The following is a 17,542-nucleotide window of genomic DNA, read 5'->3' as shown; positions in this document are numbered from 1 at the left end:
CGACTTTCAGTTTGTCTAGTTTGATTTTAAATGACATTAATCAACGTATTTTTACATAAATATGTATGTATATTTCGATTTCTCATTTTTTGATTTATTTGCGTTTTGTGCGTTGAACAAAACCTTCCTTAAACGTCTATAAACTATATAACTTAAATAAAAATGTTGTGTATACTTATAAATACACCATATGCATAAAGTCTTCAATAAAAGTAAGAATAAATACAAATTGCTCGAAACGGAATGAGGTTATGAATGAGCTTTGTAGCAACCAATTCGCAGCTGCATCAATTCAGAGTAATATATAAGCAATCAGTGTAAATTAAAGCAAGCTTTCGTGTATATGTGAATGGGAACAAGCCCGGAAGGCACTACGAGTGATTGGTTAAAGGTCTAACATAGAGAGGTAGGGGTAATAGGTAATAGGCAATAGGAAAAGGAATTTAAATAAAATTCGAAATAAAATATATCAGTCGGTTTTTTCTTTTTAGTTTTAAAGAGAACGACGCTATTAAACAAAATGAGTGTTAGATGCAGTCGCTGTTGGATTGGAAGCGCTTCTTCCGCCAACGCCGCTATGAATCAAAGTAACTTCTTTTCCGCCACTGGCGAGGAATGCGCTTTAATGGCAGCGTCTTTGGGTTGTGCATTAACTACGGCATTGGCAGTGGTGGCATTAGACTCCTGGATCGTGCGACGCTGGGCCTGCGATGCGGAACCACGACGTGCATGTGGTGCAAAGCTTAGAGTAGGCGTCGCCGTGTTGTTGGAAACGTGGCCACTGTTGGTTCCTATGCCGCTCACCATGGACTGGTGTGGGCTGAAGAAATTCGAGGCGACCGCATGGGTGTGGGTGCATAGATTCGTGTCTGAGGCAAACATTTGAATGGAGGACTTTGTGGTAATAGGAGCGTCTAGCCAATAGCGATGCGCCATCTCGAAAACTGAATCTTTCGCCTTAACAATTTGATAAAGCAGCGCATCGAGCAGTGTACCAGGCGTGTCGAACTCATTGGGAACAATGCCCTCGACAGAGCTCTCGAAGTAGCTAAACATTGGAAACCAAATGCGCGTGCGGGTCGAATCGCTTTGCATTAGCGCCTGAAACAAAAAAAATAAATAATACCAATGAATAGTCTAAGGATTTCGTTTGCATATACTTACCCTATTATTAGCGAGCGTGTGATAGTAAAGGAACAGGCGAGATGTTATGTAGAAGGCCACAAACACATCGATTGAATAATGCTCATGTGCCGCCAGTATAAAGAAAATGCCAAACATATTCAGCAGCCAAGTGAGCGTGTGCAAAAAGTACAAATTGCGTGGAGTGTCTGCAATGAATGTGTCGATGCTATTAAAAAAAAAACAAATTCATTTGGAAATGAAGTTACGCACATTCTGTGATGAAAAAGTTCAGCAAAGTCAACGCCACAGTGTGTCCACTAAACATATAATCGCCACAGGTGCGAACGCCCTGAATAGACATGCCCAGACCGCTCCAGATTTTGTAGGCGCGCGTCATTCTAATCCATAAGGCACCCACCATGTCCACACTGCAAAACAATGATAACAATTTTATCAGTAAAATAACGATAGCCAAATTGAAAGGCCCTAACTACTTTTGCTTGTAAGATAGGCCTTAACTATCAAGTTTGATTCACTTTATAGTTAAAGTATTACAATTTGAACAGACAATATGTTTTAAAATCTGTGTTTCGGAACTGATCGTGAAATTTAATTGAGACCCTTAGAAAGAATTTCTTTAGCTTGGTATGACTCGATTTATGAATTTTTAATTGATATAGAAATAAATTAATTACATTGATTAATTAATCAAAAAGAATAAATGATGTAATATAAACGTAGATGCTGATAAGCTTAAATTCCTGTTTGAGAGACATTTTTAAACAGAAAAGGAGACAGCTCTAGAAAATAATTACTTTGTATAAATAAAAATGGGTGGCCATTGTTTTGAAAGTGTTAAGAGGATATACATAATCTATATACTTTTTAAAGACTGGTGTTTCTAAGCATATCACACTTCACCCAAAATTAATGAAACATCTTGTCTGAATGGAGTATATGGAAATTATTAGCTTTAGTAATTCCGATTGGAACTCACTTGGGATCATCGATGGCGAAATCCTTCTGATTGCACTGTAAATGCGTGCCCGGCACGCTTAACGAAGTAATCAGCATTGTCACACATCGCAATAGGAAAACCGTGCCCGCCAAGGCAAAGAAACGACGCAGCAATACCATCCGATATTTATGGAATATGAGAACCATAAGCCAAATGGTGAAAAGAAGCGAGCCGGTGATTTCGCACATGTTAAAAGCCCATGGTATGTGCGGGACATTGTCGAGGAATATGTCAGGCAGCGGTGGATAGCGTTTCATATCGGGGACACGTTCATGAACGATTACCATGACGAACGACGTTATCCAGGTGACAACGAATGAGTAGCCTGAAAATTGACAATAATTTAATACTCAGCTGTAATTGTTGGCGGATAGCATATAGCGGGGCTGAAGGGAGAGCTTTAATCTGATATCCGATGTATAGCCAAAACACATTTTTTTTGCTTAAAGCAAGCTGCCATACAAGACATGTGTGTAAACAATTGAAAATTGATGCACGCAAAATTACAACACTAACGCACAAAGTACAAACATGCATATGTACATACATACATATAATAGATATATGTACATATTATATATGTACATATATGTATGTTTCTTTGTATGTAATGCGCACGAGGGTTAGTGAGTGGCACGGCGAATCATTTACATATAGCCCTCAAAACATAAATATAAATAACAGTAGCTTGACGCAATAAAATTCTAACTACATTTTTAATGAGTCTGTGACGCATGCATAATATTGAACTTTGATATCCACTCTTAGATTTGTATTTTTTTGTTTGTTTGTTTTTTTTTCGGCGATAACGGCCTTAATCAGCTATCTATATTGTGTGGGTGATACAAAGAATTTTGCTTTAAAAAAAAAAGAAAAAAAAAACAACCGATAAGAAAACAGCAAACAATATTTTGGGGTTGTCTTATCAATCCGAGTATTCCCTACATATTTATGCACGATTACATTATTCAATACAAAATGGCAAGCAGTCCGCCCTATTTAACCTTGGTAATTGTTTCGCTCACCTAAACTAATTGCCGTTTTAAAATATTCCGGTGCTATAGAATTGTTTGAAAGGCGTCGTATATATTCAGCACAGTCGCTCACATAACTGGGACAATCCGGCGGACATGGGCACGTAGAAGCGGGTGGCGCAGTCAATGTAAGCGGCACAAACATGTTGGTGGAATTTGTATAGCCCGCCTGCGCTATCCCCAGGACCAGGGGACAAGTAGCATCCGGTGTGATATTAATTTTTGACTTCAGTTTCGAGACAGCCAGCCAGAACTTCTTCAGCTCACCAAAGCCCAAATTGTACCCCAATCTATAGCGTAGATCACGCACATCATCCTCACTGAGGGCCAGTAGCACTTCACCATCGATAGCTTCCAAGCGCAGGCAGCTTATAAGCGTAGGCGAAGTATGCTCCACATTGCTGGCCCAATTAACTACGTCTTCTACCACCCATTTATTCACATTATGGTATTCGATATGGGAAACGGGCACCGGCACTGGTGCATCCAATTTTGAATTGCGGTGCGTTTTCGCTTGACTTTGTGGCTCGTTGTCGGACTCATCTAATTGAGCGGTCTGCGTTTCGTCACTTTGAACTGCTTGCTGAGTCACTAGCTCCGAAATTTCACCGTCGCACATTTTAAAGCTTTCTTTTTTGTACAATTTTTTTTTCGTGATTATCAAAAAGAAAACAAAAATTTCCTACTTCTGTTCTTTTTTCTAAATTAAGTGCAACATTTCAAGCGGGTGCATGCAGCTGCATTGTGTCACTGCAGCGCATTATTTCACGTTTCATTTACTGCGCCTCCAACATTTGTTGTTAAAACGTTTAATTTAGCTAAACTCTGTAAATTTCAGCGACTACTAAGTTGCAGTGTGTTCAACGGAATGAGCGTGCGAGCTTGAAAGAGAGTGGGACCGCAGCCAAACAGCTGTTAGTCAATGGCTAGGCTGCCAACTCTAGATTGTACGATAACATCATCTATCGATAAACAATGGCGCGTATTGTACGTCGGGCTTCGGAGAATGCATGACAATAAAACAAATAGTACGCTTTTTTATATTTTACCACTGTTTTTATTCTTCATTGTTCTTTTATTTTTAATATAAAAATGGCATTTCTTTTCTAATATTAAGTTTAAATTACTAATGTAAAGTATGTGTGATCGCGGTAATTGAAAAATATATAATCCTTGTATATCAAGTGTGAAAAATATTTATAATGAACATGAAACGTCTCTTCTGCCAAGCGTATATATATGAAAGCGTTCAAGTAGACTTAATATATAACGTTTTTCTATCATCATTTCATTTTTGTTTTACATTTTTAATTTTTTTCTAAAGCAAATTATAATCATATTGTATAGTTGTTTTTCATTACTTTGCAGAATTTACATCAAAGGAAGAAACAATTAACAGACGATATTTTCTCTTATAAAGAAAATCAAAAGCTTTGCATAACTGTAAACATAAATTATTCCGTTTTTCACTCTTTGTGTTTGCACTTGTTAAAATTAATATGCAAAAATAAACTATGAAAAAATATTTCATGAGTAGTTAGTTCGTTTTTCATTATTTTTGTCGCTCTTGGTTCATCATTTTCAGTTGCTTTTCGCAAAACAATATACATATGTGTGTATGTATGCATTTAGTTTCAATACGTTTACATGATATCTTATGCTAGGTATCTTACATATATGTAACTACCAATTTGTCTGCTTTCCTATTTCTTTTTTCTTTCTTATTTTTGTTTATTAATATTTATATACGAAGCTACTGTTGAGGTTTCTTTGAATTGTGTATGATGTGTTGCACGTCCAGCGCAGAGAACGGCAGCACCTTTTCCAGCATTTGTTGTATATAGCCTGCTTGTGCACCGCTATATGCATTCCTATTTTATCTATACAGATACATATTTGTCATTTTTATTTAGAATTTTTGTTATATGAAAAACGTAAATGTAACAAGATTGTTGTTGCTTTTTTGCGCAAGCCGTTAAAGTATTCTCCCTTTGTTGATTTTCACCAATATATATATATGTATATATCTATGCATACAAGTCTAATTTTATGTAAACTATAACTGCTCCTTTAGTAATTCAAAAAATATATTAAACACAATGTAGTTTTTTTTGTTTTAGTTTAAATGAGGGCTATTATGTTGCTGTTGATGTCGGCCATAATATCGCCGCCACATAAGATCTTAGTGCTTTTTATTGAGGGAGTGGGGCCTCGCACAGCCTGACGCGTACATGTTGGCTTATGACAAATCTACAAAGTTACGGATAATCGTTATTAGTTATGGCAATTAAAGTTACAGAATTCAGGGTTACTTACAGCTAGGCGCAGCCTCATAACGACGCTGTATCTGATCATATGTGAATTTTACAAAGGCATCATATTGTTCGGCTAATTTGTTGGTCAGAACCGACTCGTACCTTTCGCGCAGTTGATCTTCGCGTTCTTTCATCATTCCTTCACATATAAGTTGTACCTGCCAAGGATCATGAAAGCAATTACTCATCTTTTTCCGAAATAGCAATTTCTAACATTTTGGCAACTTACCTGCTTGAATGTGAATAAAGCCTTCTCTGGATTACGCATCAGATTAGGTGGGCTGTCCGGTCGGTGAGGACTTTCAGGCCCCATTTCGGAGCCACTGGATTCCGAGTCTTGCATACGTTCCAGTGCGGCCGATGTGATGGGCAGCTGTTTGCGTTTGTGCAGTCTCTTGATTTCATTGCACAAGCTGATCGTCATTTTGTCTGCTTGTTGGATAATATATAATGATGATGCTTCAGAAATAATGGTCACAAATTAGGTTCATAAGCTCACCTGGCGACATCTTGACAAGTGAAGCCTCGGAAAAAGGACTGGGTTCACTGCTGTCTTTTGGGAACCGACTGCTAGGAGTGTGTGGAGCGCTAGCGGCGCCATCAGTGTTGCCGTTCCGGGATGGGGAGGAGCCGGTGCTACCCGATTGCCCAAAGGGATTGCAACGGCGACGTTTATTTGGTCGCTGGTTCAGAGACTCCCAGTCCAAGGCGCGTTTAAGTGTAGCACAGGCCATAGCAATGATTAATTATGTACCTAATATATTTATATGTATATATGGGTATATCCTAGTTGAATTGATTTGTGATTATTGCCACAGTTACTGGAAGCTTTGGCTGTAATTGAGAAGAGACGATTAATTAGTCTTGATGAGGGCAGACACCTTGCTATACAGTCACGACGCACTTTCCTGACTACCCCACACACAATGAAAATGAAAACTGGTTTTAAGGAAAACAGGATTCACTTGACTGACACACACACGTTCTGCCACACAACTCTAAAGAATGGTGCACCGATTTAGGGCCTCACAGCTGCCGTCTGCCTGCTGAGCCTGTCGTGGGAAAAGGGCGAAACGCTTCCAAGAAGAAAACGAAGAAGAGCAGTCGCGATGCGCAATTAAAGGGAGTGCTGGCTTGGCCTCAAGCTGACAATACAACTACCACCACTACTATATCGGAGGCAGAGTCAACCACACATGCATAGCAATGCATGCACAAACAGAGTAATGTAACCCAATGCCAAAACAACCACCACACCACTACTATTGCAGGACAACTGCGTATATCCTTCAACTAGCACACGCAACCATACACATACATAAAAGGCACAAGAAGCAGCAGCTGTACCAGCTGTTTTCACACTTATACGCACCGCAGGCGTTCACACAAGCACATATTGGTATCTTAATGCTGGCAATTTTTACCCAAAGCTGCACCGAGCCGTATAAAGTATACGTCGTATTTATGTGTTTTAATATGCACTATTAAACCGTCTTTCCGTTGATATTTTTCACCTTTTTTATAATTAATGATTAGCACTTTTCTGTACGTGCGTGACAACCACATACGATGCGGAGGCAGAGCAGAAGTCTGTTCGAAAGACAACAAATTGACTTTAGCTTATGGTTATGTGGTCATCTCGCTCACACTCATGCCTTTTTTACGGCAGTATACGCACACACTTGCAGCTTGTGAGTTGGAATTTTGATTTCATCAAATTTTAAAAATGGTCGAGGCGCATATCATTATCAGCAAGCCACGATGGAAAATATAGCAGAAAACTAATTAGTACACTAATTTTCTCACCGCTGCACTTACGTGATTGAATATGTTTGCGCCGCAATGGTTTTTTGTTAGCAGTGTCCGCACTAGTGCACCTCCTTTTTTTATTTACTTTTTATTACTTATAGTTGACTTGCACATAGACCGTATGTTCATTTGTAAAATTATATTGCTTATATTTGAGCAGTATTGGAGTACATATATTTCAAAGGCCACTGAAATGCACTACGGAGAATTGTTCGTGATTTCCTTTAATATTAAATTGAAAATGTCTCGCTTACGAAAAATGGACGACCGATGCGTGCGTGACGATGTCGTGAACAGAGAGGCAGTCTTGTGATGGCCGTTTTAGCAACGTTGTACAGAAGCGTCACTATCGGTGCATGTTGAGTTCACAAATCGGCCGCCATTTTACGCATCGAAGCAATCGGTATCGATAAGTGTAAGATTTGCGGATCCCTGGCAGACGGCTTGGACAACGACAACGCAACGACAAAGTAGGCAATAAAAGCGGTTGGCACCGAATAAGTGCACTTATTAACATCCATTCTTTTTACGGTTTTTACACCAGCAATTTTTTACGCGTTCTCGCCGTTTTATCAAGTGCAGCAGTATCTTGCCCAGTGCGTGCATATAAATACTAAATATTACGTATCAGTGCGGTAGGGGCCAAGAGCAAAGGCATAGAAAAAATAAAGATCTAAAAATATTTCTTAGTCGACGTGAAAGTAGCCGTGCTAGTAGTATCTTTTATTTTGCAAAACGCTGCCACAACCAATATTTTTTAATTGCGAAAATGGTATTGAAAGTATACGTCAGTAACCTGTCTGGAAACAAGGAGGTAAGAACATCATCAACATCAAAAAGATCGTGGGCGGGGCAGCTGAACAGCGTATTAAAGAGATTATTCGAGCAGCGGGTATCAGTGTCATGTTATTGGAATGTTTTTGACTCGTTCAGGCCGCAGATAATGAAGAATAGAGATACAAAAGAATGGTCAGTTGTTTATGGGTGGAAGTGGGGGGAATGGCGGACGCCTATGGAACTTTGCTGTGCATATTTAATTACGTACACACTTGCAAACATATGTATGTACATAGTATGTAGCATGTGCATTTCTCTTAAATATGCTTGAGTGAGTGCTTGTGTGTGTAAATGATGATGTAGTATGAACAACCATACATACATACATATGTATGTTCGAACAGGCGAAACGTCATCGCTGGTCTTGGCTCCCCAACAGAACGGAACAGCAAGTGGGTATTTTGATTGGCATTTTACAAGTGTATGTGTGTTTCTGTATGTATGCATGGTGGTGGTGGTGGCAAGAAGCAGCGCAACAACCTCAAACAAATACACTCTATCCATTTAAGCATATTTATTAGCTGTGTTGTGTTAAAGCGTCAAAGAATTCATTGATCGCAGTTTCGAAATGTGTGCATTTGTGTGTAGGGGTTACTGTGTGAGTGTGCAAATGAGTGTATGAATCACACATTTATTTGCATTCATATTTACATACATACATAAAAATGTGCTCATCTTAATCGTTGTATTTTCGAACAAAAACATAACGGTCAGTGTACAGAGCAACAATAAAAAAACTCGGAAACAAAGACCTAAGAAATACGAATGGAACTCGACCTAACTTCTTTGTTGTTATCGTTGTGTGTGTTTTTGTTCGGCGTGTGAGGTGTCAGTTCTAAAACTGTCTTTCAAATCAGGGAAAATATATAACAAGCACTATATCTCAAGATAATTACACACAAGCAATGAAATTTAATGGGACCGGGGCACGACTGTCTTCAGAACACAACCAAACATTTAATTAGCTTTTATCATGTCTCTCTCTCTCTCTCTCAATGCATAGTATGTACAGTGGCGGTAAAAAAAAATTGCTCTGCCATAAAAATTTGTTAGACAGTCATCGAATATTGTGCCCCAAATATTCCTTCAAAACAATTACACATACATACATATGTACATATGTTAAGTCATAATGATGTAGGAGTGTTTTCCTTGTAATGGAATGGCCCTAAACATTGAATGGAACTAAACGAGCAAGGAAGTTCGTAAATGGTTAAGGGATCAGACCACAACCCAATAGAGTATCCGACAGATTCTTAAAACAGTATTATTTATTACAACCACAGTGTGTCTGACTATACAAGTATGTGTGGTTTTGTATGCGTTTGTAAGTTTTGGGGCTTGCCGGCAATTTAGTAATTATATTGCTTTTACATTTCCCCTTTCCTAGGTAAAGAAACGCCAGCAGCGAGTGCTGATGATCTTGGATAGCAAGAACATCCAATATGATATTGTTGACATTGCCGAGCCCGGCAAGGAGAGCGAAAAGGAACACATGCAGAACAAATCGACGAGCAACGGTGGCACAGTAAGTGATCCGGAGCCGAGGCATCCGCTCCCACCGCAAATATTCAACGAGGATGAATACTGTGGCGACTATGATGCCTTCGATATGGCCAATGAGATTGACACGCTTGAAGTTTTCTTGAAACTGGCCCCAGCCGATACCACAGCAGTGAGCAGCGCTCAAATCGAACTGAAGCAGGAGAACGGCGAGGCCAAGGAGGCTGAGAAGGCTGCAGATGCGGAGGCAGATGGTGAGAAGCCCGCGGATGGTGCTTCGGGTGATGCCAATGGTGAAGCGAGCGAAGCGGATAAGGCAGAGGTTTGAACATTTTACTTTTCTAAATAATTACTACTGTTATGTGAAGCAAGCAGAGCAACCAACCACAGCAACAACATCAGCAGAAGCAACAATAACAACAACTGCAATTTATCCACTAATATCAATTGAAAAACACCAATACTATAACAAGAAATGTCAACAACAGTTACAGTAGCAGTACAGTTCACAATATTGTTAACAGCAACACCTAACAGAATAATCTAGCAGCTTTTGAACTCACACTCTTGTCTCTCTATCACAAGCGCGCTTCTTTACTATTTTATGTTTAATTTATAAAACAATTGATGTGCATCACAATGACTGCGGTTCTTAAGCTAAGCTACTTACAACCATACATACTAATTTAAGTGAGCAATTGTGTAACATCACAATACTCACTGAAAAAAAAGACAATTTTAATCAAAATAATTATTTGAAATATTTATTATCATTAACAATTTACACCTATGCTTAATCATTATTTTTATTATTGTATTAATTCCAATGAAATGAACAACGTTTTTTTAACACCGACGACACCAGCACCAGTTTACTTGGTTTAAGATCGTTTAAGTTTAGGTTTCATTAACTTGAATGAGAGTGTAAATGCTGAACATACTTGTAAATGCAGCTGTTATGTTAATGCGAAAACATAAAAATGCGCTGCATATGAGAATAAAGAAGAAAATATATTTGTATTTACTAAAAATGAAAACTATATAATCAACAATAATGCTCGTTTTTTTTTAACACAACTAAACACAACAACAACAACATCACTAAAACGATCTCACAGTAGATCAGTGCGTGAGTTAACAGCTCATGTTAAGCTTGGCTAGAAAAGATACAAGTATTAGAAATTAACATTTGATATGTGTGTAAAATATTTCAAAGAAAAAAGACGATGAAAATGGCGAGGCTACAAGTGAGAATAAGGAAACGACAGAAACCGAAGGCAATGAAAAGAAGGATGAAAACAGCGAGGAAAAGGTAATCGCTTATTAGTTTAACTTATGCATGATCAAGCAAAACCAGAGATGAGAAAAAGCTCTACAGAGTGCCTGCTGGGCACATTTATGCATGGCAACCAATATTAAATATTGAAAACACATACTTTCAAAATTATATATGTTTCTATATGTATATTTACACGCTTTCCTACACCCAATCCCTGCAACAACCAAATCAAAAATTCCATTTATAAAATTCAAAAGAATAACGATGAAGATGACAAGGATACTAGTGAAAATAAGGAAGCAGATATCAAAGGCGATACAAAGGATGAGAGTAGTGAAGAAAAGGTATAGGCTCCTATTCTAATGATTTTAGAGGAAGAAAATAACCTTTGTCTTGTAGATGTTGCAAACAGCCCCTAAATATTTAAAATTTACGTTGCTTTTTCAAAGCTGTTACTTGAATTAAACTAAACGCTCATATAATAGATGCCTTAGCAAAAGCTACTAATTGTTTTTTAGTAATTGACTTACACAATACATATACAGAATGTACTGAACAATTGATTTGTTGCATTTTAAAGAAAAACGAAGATGATGTTGAAGATAAGGAAACAACAGATGTGGAAGGTGAAAAGAACGACGAGAGTACTGAGGAAAAGGTATAAGTCACTACATCACATCATTTAAGAATGGTCAAATAACATTAGTTTAGTTGCTGCTCTAGAAGAGCTAACATACAACGTTTTCGCACTGTTCAGTGATAATTATGGAATTTGTAGATCTGATGCATGTATGATCAGTTTTAATAGTAGATCCATAGATGCTAAAGGCAGCTAACCAGGCATGTGAGCTCATTGTTAAAAAATTTACACTTTACAAATACCCTTTAATACATCTGTGCATACATATTTACACGGTATCCCACACCAAACCCCAATTGCCTGTACATTAGACTGAAACTGAAGGTACTGAAGAGACCAAGGAAGAGAGTGCAGAAAAGTCAGGTAATATGGAAAGAGAGTATGTAGGAAATAATCTTAGTTTTCACTACTCATGCGGGTACAGAAGAAAAGGAAGGATCATCTGATGTCGAAAAGATCGACAAAAGCGATGAAGAATCAAAAAAATCAGAAAACAAAGATGATCAGACTGATGAAGAATCTACTCCGGAAGTGCAAAACACTGAAGATGAAACAAAGGAATCGAACAATGAAACATCTTCGAACACTGACGAGGCTGAGAAAAAAGAAGACGACACAGCCCTTGTGGAAGATGGCGAATCTGAGGAAAATATTGATAATGAGAAATCGAATGCCAAAGAAGATGAAACATCTTCAAACGATGATGGCTCCAACCATAAAGAAGAGTCAAAAGAAACTGTGGAGAATGTAGAACCCGAGAAGACAACAGCTAATGAGAAATCCAATGTGCCTGAAGATGAAACAAAAGAAACAGCAGATGAGTCAAAAGAAGAAAGTGGGGAGAATGTAGAACCCGAGGAAACGGCAGCTGATGATAAATCCAATGTGACTGAAGACGAAACGAAAGAAACAGTCTCCAATGATGACAATGCTGACAAGAAAGAAGAGTCCAATACCGGTGTGGAGAGCGTCGAATCCGAAGAAAAGAATACTAATGAAAAATCCAAAGTAGAAGATGAGCAATCTAGTGAAGCTGAAACATCTGAAGAAGAAGAGGAAGAAGAATAATAGCTTTAAACTACCCTTTCTGTCATGATGCACGACACCCACACAAAATGCAAAGCATTGTAGACCATCCACATGCACACACGCACACATACATATACTATAGCAAATATTTCAACATTTTTTGTAAATATGCACAACTTTAAACACTAATAAAGAAAACGGGTGGCGAGTTATAAATAAAAAATATAAACTAAATGCGACATCAATAATGTTATAATATTTTCCTTTGAACAGCAGCTTACAGCAGCGACCTTATCGAGCACAACGACTGCAGCTCCAACGGGCAGTGGCCACAAATCAAAAAACAATAGTTCGGAGCTATCGGAATCTGCGCTACTGCTGGGAAGCGAACGCGACGCGTCAGCGCAGTAGACAGCGTTCCCTCTAAGGATCTCCGAAAGTTCTCAATTTCTTTCGTTATGAAGAACCTATATTATTACCCTGTATTCCCAAAGCTTAAAATGGTACAATAGCGTTATCAAAATATACTTAACAAACAAATCGACTTGAATTGCAGGTCCGTTTAAGCTTCTGATCATCAAAAGATTTAAAACCTTTCATCTTAAAAGCACCAAACTAGCTTCTTATACTAGCAAGCTATCTCAAAAGTTAATTTTATTAAAAAAAAACTGTTATTAAATGGGCTTACAACATCGCTTAGAAGCTGCTAGTCCGAATATTATTTTTATTATAAAAATCATATAAAACTATATGCACAAAATATGATTATGTAGAGTCTCATGTTGGCTTCCAGCTGCAGGTACAGGGTATCCAGAAGTCGTGTGCATGCGACTATAACTTTACTTACTTTCTAACTATTGACCACAGATGTCGATAAAAAGCTTATTGTATTTTTTTCACACTCTTTTATTTTGTATCCAAATTAATTAAATATACAATATATAGTACATTATTTGTAGTACAGTACACAGTAAAATGAAGTTATTATTTATTTACGCGCTAGCCCGGGCTTTATATATTAATTTTTTGTTTTATAAAACTAGTAAAAATGCAAAATGTCTTCACCAAGTTGGAAAACTTTCGCTACTAAGTGATTTACTAAATGATTTACTAATAAAAAGGAAAACAAAAGTTCTTGTTTTTTGCCAAAAGTGGACATTCACACTCGCACGGGTGGCGCTATGGAGCAGTTGGAGGCCTATGCCTACACGTTGGGACGTCTCAAGGACGTAGTTACGAGGTACACTCGTACCATTTCTTATTCAAGTCATTTGTCATTGCTGCTGTAAATGGTAATGGTTGGTTGCTTGGGTGGTGGTTTCTAATCGCTGTCCTCTTCGTCGGAGGTGTCCGTAGTGTAGTCACTCAAATTTTCCTGCTGATCATTGTTCTCCGGTTCTGATTCGCTGAGATCCCATTGTGGATGATCTGTTGGGGGTGCAGGAGCCTTTTGTACGTCTAATTTAAGCTCCTGTTGCTGGTCCATTCCCAGATAGGAATCTAACAAGGAAATTTGGGTTTTGCAAACAAATAGGAGTCGATATTGTTAGTACTCACCTGATCGCAGGCAAACCGTAAAGGTGTAAAGACCCGGCCAACGGGGCGCCGTAAATTTCAACTGAATTTCTTCTTTCTCGACCAGATTTGTTACGTGATAGGGCGCCGTGAGTAGTGTGCGTGACTTCCGGTCGCATATGTAGGTCCACCAGTATTCCTGTTTCTCCTCCGGGAAGTATGGACAGTGCACCGAATGCGACATACGTGACTTGCCTTCGAGCCTTTCGCGTTTATTTAACTTTTCCTGCAGACGCTCCCACTCTTCGTCGTCGTCATCGTCCAGTGATGAATTATTTTTATTTTGCTTTTCCTCATCCTCGCTGTCCGATCCGGCGGCCGAGTCTACATCACTATGTTCGGCAGCAACAGATTCTGCGTTGAGATTGGTCGACTGATCCTCGCCTGTAGCTGCCGAGGTGGAAGCTGCAGCGGCGACTGTCTTAGCATTCGGTTGCACTTTCTTCTTTTGATTGTTTGCGGGCTTCTTACCACCCTTGCCCTTACCGCCCTTGCGGGGCTTTGCCCAGGCGGATGCTTTCTTTACAGATACGGCAGCTGCTTCCTCTTCATCGACTACAGCAGCCTCTTCATTAGTATCGTCCTTGATGCCCTGTTTTTCCGGAACCTTTGTGTCGCCGAAAAGCGTTTTCATGTCCTTACGTTCCAAAGTCACTGTTACAGTGACTATGGCACCGGCAGTGACCACATTTGTGTTCTCGTCGTCAATCACTGGTTGGAGAGCAACAAAAATTGTAGGTAGTAAAGTATATTCCCAAATATAAAGATAGTTATATGATATTACCTTCACACCGAATGGAGAAGTCAATCAAGGGCATTTTCCCCAGCACTTTCATCACGTTCTCGTATTCAAATTCTGTGAGGTTCTTGAGCAGAGTTCGACTCTCCTCAGGCTTGAGCTGCGCAAATTGCTGCAAATTCTTGACATGCCGTTTCTTGTTCATAAAGTACAAATGGTCTTCGGTAAGATGTGGCAGTTGCAGCAGCGGCGACTTGAACTCCCACAGACCCTGTATGATCATAGGTGACATTTTCATGCAATTTTCAATGGTCTCGATGCTGGGAAGACGTGGCACTCGTCGCGCATAGGCCATCATTACCAGCTGATGTACGCATGAGACCATTTCCTGAACCAAATATGGACACTTCTTCACAATGAACTGGCGATCCCGTTCAAGTGTTTCTGGGTTGAGTGGAATGCGTGAGAGATGGGCGTGCAGAATTGCGCGTGCTTTGAGAGAATACATGCGACAAAGCGGATGCTCCTTGCATTTTTCATTTAAATTAGGAAGCTGCCGTATGAGCTGAAAACAGAGGCCAGTTTTGAATGTTTAAGGAGCAGTCTAGGGAGCATAACATTATCGCACTCACCGCCGGCACTTCATCGTTGTCTGACTGCCGTTCGACGACCTGTGAGTTGTGCCGCTTGTCGAATTCTAAACTTGCGGCTAGCACCATTAACGCACGCTTAAGCAGCATGTGCGGCGTTTTGTGTATGAAATAGAAATACATTTGAGTTGTGTCCAACAGGACTTTGTCGCCACTAAAGCGAATGGAGCGGTACCACCAAACGCCCACAACGGATGGCAGAGCCACCATGAACACCAAGCCGTAAAGACCTAGCACCCAAACAGAGTTCTCCTTCTCTACAATCCACGAGGGTAACGCAATGCCAAAGGACATGGCACCAGGCCCATCTGGATTTCCATATTTCTCATAATTCTCTTTGGCCACGTCATCTGTGAGTGCCTGGTAAGCCTTGCTCAGCATCATAAACGACTTCTCGTCACCAGTCTCCTTGTCGGGATGCAGTACTTTAGACAGCTTGTAGTAGGCCTTCTTAATCTCGGCCTGTGTAGCTGTAGGTGGAACATTCAATATCTCGAAGGGATCAAAGCTGGCCATTTCATAGTCGAATTGGGAGACGCGGTAGGTGAGGAACAAGAGCAGCGCCCAGCCCAACACAATGGTCAATTTTATGGCCACAGATTTGACTGCTCGATATGGCTCGGCATAGGCCAATATCAATTTCTTTTTTATACAATCGCCACATTGGCATTCTTCTTTCAGTTTCGATGGATCTGCAAGAAATATTTCAATCTTTAATTACCGTATCACGTTCATTTTTTTATATAATAAATAAAAATAAGAAAAGTTAACAAAGTTCTAAGAGTGTTATATGAAATTAGCTAAAACTGGTAAACTTATTTCTTTAATTGAAAACAGAATTAGTTTTTGACTTCCTTCAAAGTCATCTATCAAAAACTGTTTTATAGCAGAAATAAAACAATAAATGCCACTATCTACTATATGTTAAATAAAATTGGAAACCTATCTATTATAAAATATATACTTGTATATATATATTTTAAACAGGTATAATAGAAAGTCCAAAATGTGTTAAGTTTTTATTTTAGTTACCGAGAACGAATAATTACAAAAAATTCTACACTTTACCTTATGAGGTAAAAAATATAAAAAGAAGCTTATATTCGTTAATTGCCAAACAACTTGTGCATTCTTCTAAATGGAGCACAAATGAGGGGCGAGATCTCAACAAGTGCGTGGAGAGCGCGAGCGCTAAGGCGTGTCTGTGTGTGTGTATATATACATATATATAAGTCTGTCCCAATTGCCAACTGAGCTGAGGTTGTTGTTGCTATTACTATAGTTGCTTATGCAGCTTTCACCAATACGAAGACATTGGTGAGCCGTCGAGCGACATTGTTAGAATAAATTATTGGAACGTGTCTATTTGCCACAGCAGCGATACTGCGGCGGCGGCTGGGAAACTGTATGCTAATAGGAAAATTACACGCTTACACACACAATGGCACTCGCTATCGGAGGCTAATATTAATCAGTAGTACCAACTAACCTTCTTTCTTTTTACGTGGCCAATAATAAATTGTTGTTGGTATTAAGATTAACGCTAAGAACGATAACACAAAATAGTAAAACGTTCCGCCGCTTTCATCATATTGAAACTTTTGACCCGCCATTGAAGCTGTTGCCGGTGCAGCCCGTAATTATTTACACTGTTTATTGATAGCACGATGTCTGTGTTCCTTTGGTGTAGTCTTTTTTCGTAGTGGAGGCGGCGACAGCGACAGCGGCGCAGCTCTTGGGGCCGCGGTGCAGTTGCCCAGCTGATGGTTTTGCACGCTGGCAGTGTGTGAGGCGCGCGCTTTTAAACAAATGCTTGGGTTGTGAACATTTATTTAATTAAAGAACGCACGATTTTTGTGGCTAGCAGTCCCAGTGCCAATTAGAGGAATTTTACGCCGCGTTTAAAAAAATTATTTACACCGTCCCCAAATGACACGTCGAGTTTCCATTTATCGCTTATCGATAACTACAAGTCGGGGTTCTCTCGTG

The 17,542-nt window shown here is 39.2% G+C and overlaps 4 protein-coding genes across 10 annotated transcripts; 1 reads left to right on the top strand and 3 right to left on the bottom strand.

The window, feature by feature from the left end:
• Positions 1-460: 460 nt before the first annotated feature.
• Positions 461-4,031, bottom strand: LOC115628268 (sphingomyelin synthase-related 1). The gene is made up of 5 exons (XM_030524288.1): positions 3,169-4,031; positions 2,123-2,468; positions 1,396-1,553; positions 1,165-1,331; positions 461-1,101 (listed from the first exon to the last, which is right to left on the bottom strand). The coding sequence occupies exons 1-5, from the start codon at positions 3,794-3,796 to the stop codon at positions 583-585; spliced, it is 1,818 nt and encodes a 605-aa protein (XP_030380148.1). The 5' UTR covers positions 3,797-4,031; the 3' UTR covers positions 461-582.
• An 863-nt stretch (positions 4,032-4,894) lies between these two features.
• Positions 4,895-7,577, bottom strand: LOC115628252 (akirin). 3 transcript variants are annotated; one of them, XM_030524268.1, is made up of 5 exons: positions 7,311-7,577; positions 5,992-6,326; positions 5,722-5,924; positions 5,494-5,650; positions 4,895-5,427 (listed from the first exon to the last, which is right to left on the bottom strand). In XM_030524268.1, the coding sequence occupies exons 2-5, from the start codon at positions 6,224-6,226 to the stop codon at positions 5,417-5,419; spliced, it is 606 nt and encodes a 201-aa protein (XP_030380128.1). In that variant the 5' UTR covers positions 6,227-6,326; positions 7,311-7,577; the 3' UTR covers positions 4,895-5,416. The 3 variants fall into 3 exon arrangements, with proteins under 3 accessions (XP_030380128.1, XP_030380130.1, XP_030380129.1); XM_030524270.1 differs by having other exon boundaries at positions 5,722-5,921; positions 7,311-7,573; XM_030524269.1 differs by lacking the exon at positions 7,311-7,577 and adding an exon at positions 6,865-7,134.
• A 159-nt stretch (positions 7,578-7,736) lies between these two features.
• Positions 7,737-13,216, top strand: LOC115628223 (SH3 domain-binding glutamic acid-rich protein homolog). 5 transcript variants are annotated; one of them, XM_030524220.1, is made up of 4 exons: positions 7,737-8,115; positions 9,529-9,963; positions 10,858-10,953; positions 12,866-13,213. In XM_030524220.1, the coding sequence occupies exons 1-4, from the start codon at positions 8,071-8,073 to the stop codon at positions 12,998-13,000; spliced, it is 711 nt and encodes a 236-aa protein (XP_030380080.1). In that variant the 5' UTR covers positions 7,737-8,070; the 3' UTR covers positions 13,001-13,213. The 5 variants fall into 5 exon arrangements, with proteins under 5 accessions (XP_030380080.1, XP_030380079.1, XP_030380082.1 ...); XM_030524219.1 differs by having other exon boundaries at positions 12,863-13,213; XM_030524222.1 differs by lacking the exon at positions 12,866-13,213 and adding an exon at positions 11,178-11,328.
• A 258-nt stretch (positions 13,217-13,474) lies between these two features.
• On the bottom strand, positions 13,475-17,486 carry LOC115628222 (translocation protein SEC63 homolog). Its single transcript, XM_030524217.1, has 5 exons — positions 17,043-17,486; positions 15,536-16,245; positions 14,949-15,468; positions 14,147-14,875; positions 13,475-14,089 (listed from the first exon to the last, which is right to left on the bottom strand). The coding sequence occupies exons 1-5, from the start codon at positions 17,164-17,166 to the stop codon at positions 13,911-13,913; spliced, it is 2,262 nt and encodes a 753-aa protein (XP_030380077.1). The 5' UTR covers positions 17,167-17,486; the 3' UTR covers positions 13,475-13,910.
• Between the last annotated feature and the right edge of the window lie 56 nt (positions 17,487-17,542).

The sequence above is a fragment of the Scaptodrosophila lebanonensis genome, unplaced genomic scaffold (assembly GCF_003285725.1).
Source record: "Scaptodrosophila lebanonensis strain 11010-0011.00,11010-0021.00 unplaced genomic scaffold, SlebRS2 tig00000113-arrow-arrow-pilon, whole genome shotgun sequence".
NCBI classification, from domain to species: Eukaryota; Metazoa; Arthropoda; class Insecta; order Diptera; family Drosophilidae; genus Scaptodrosophila; species Scaptodrosophila lebanonensis.
Note: the sequence above shows the minus strand (reverse complement) of the source record. Positions and strands in the feature narration are given on the sequence as shown.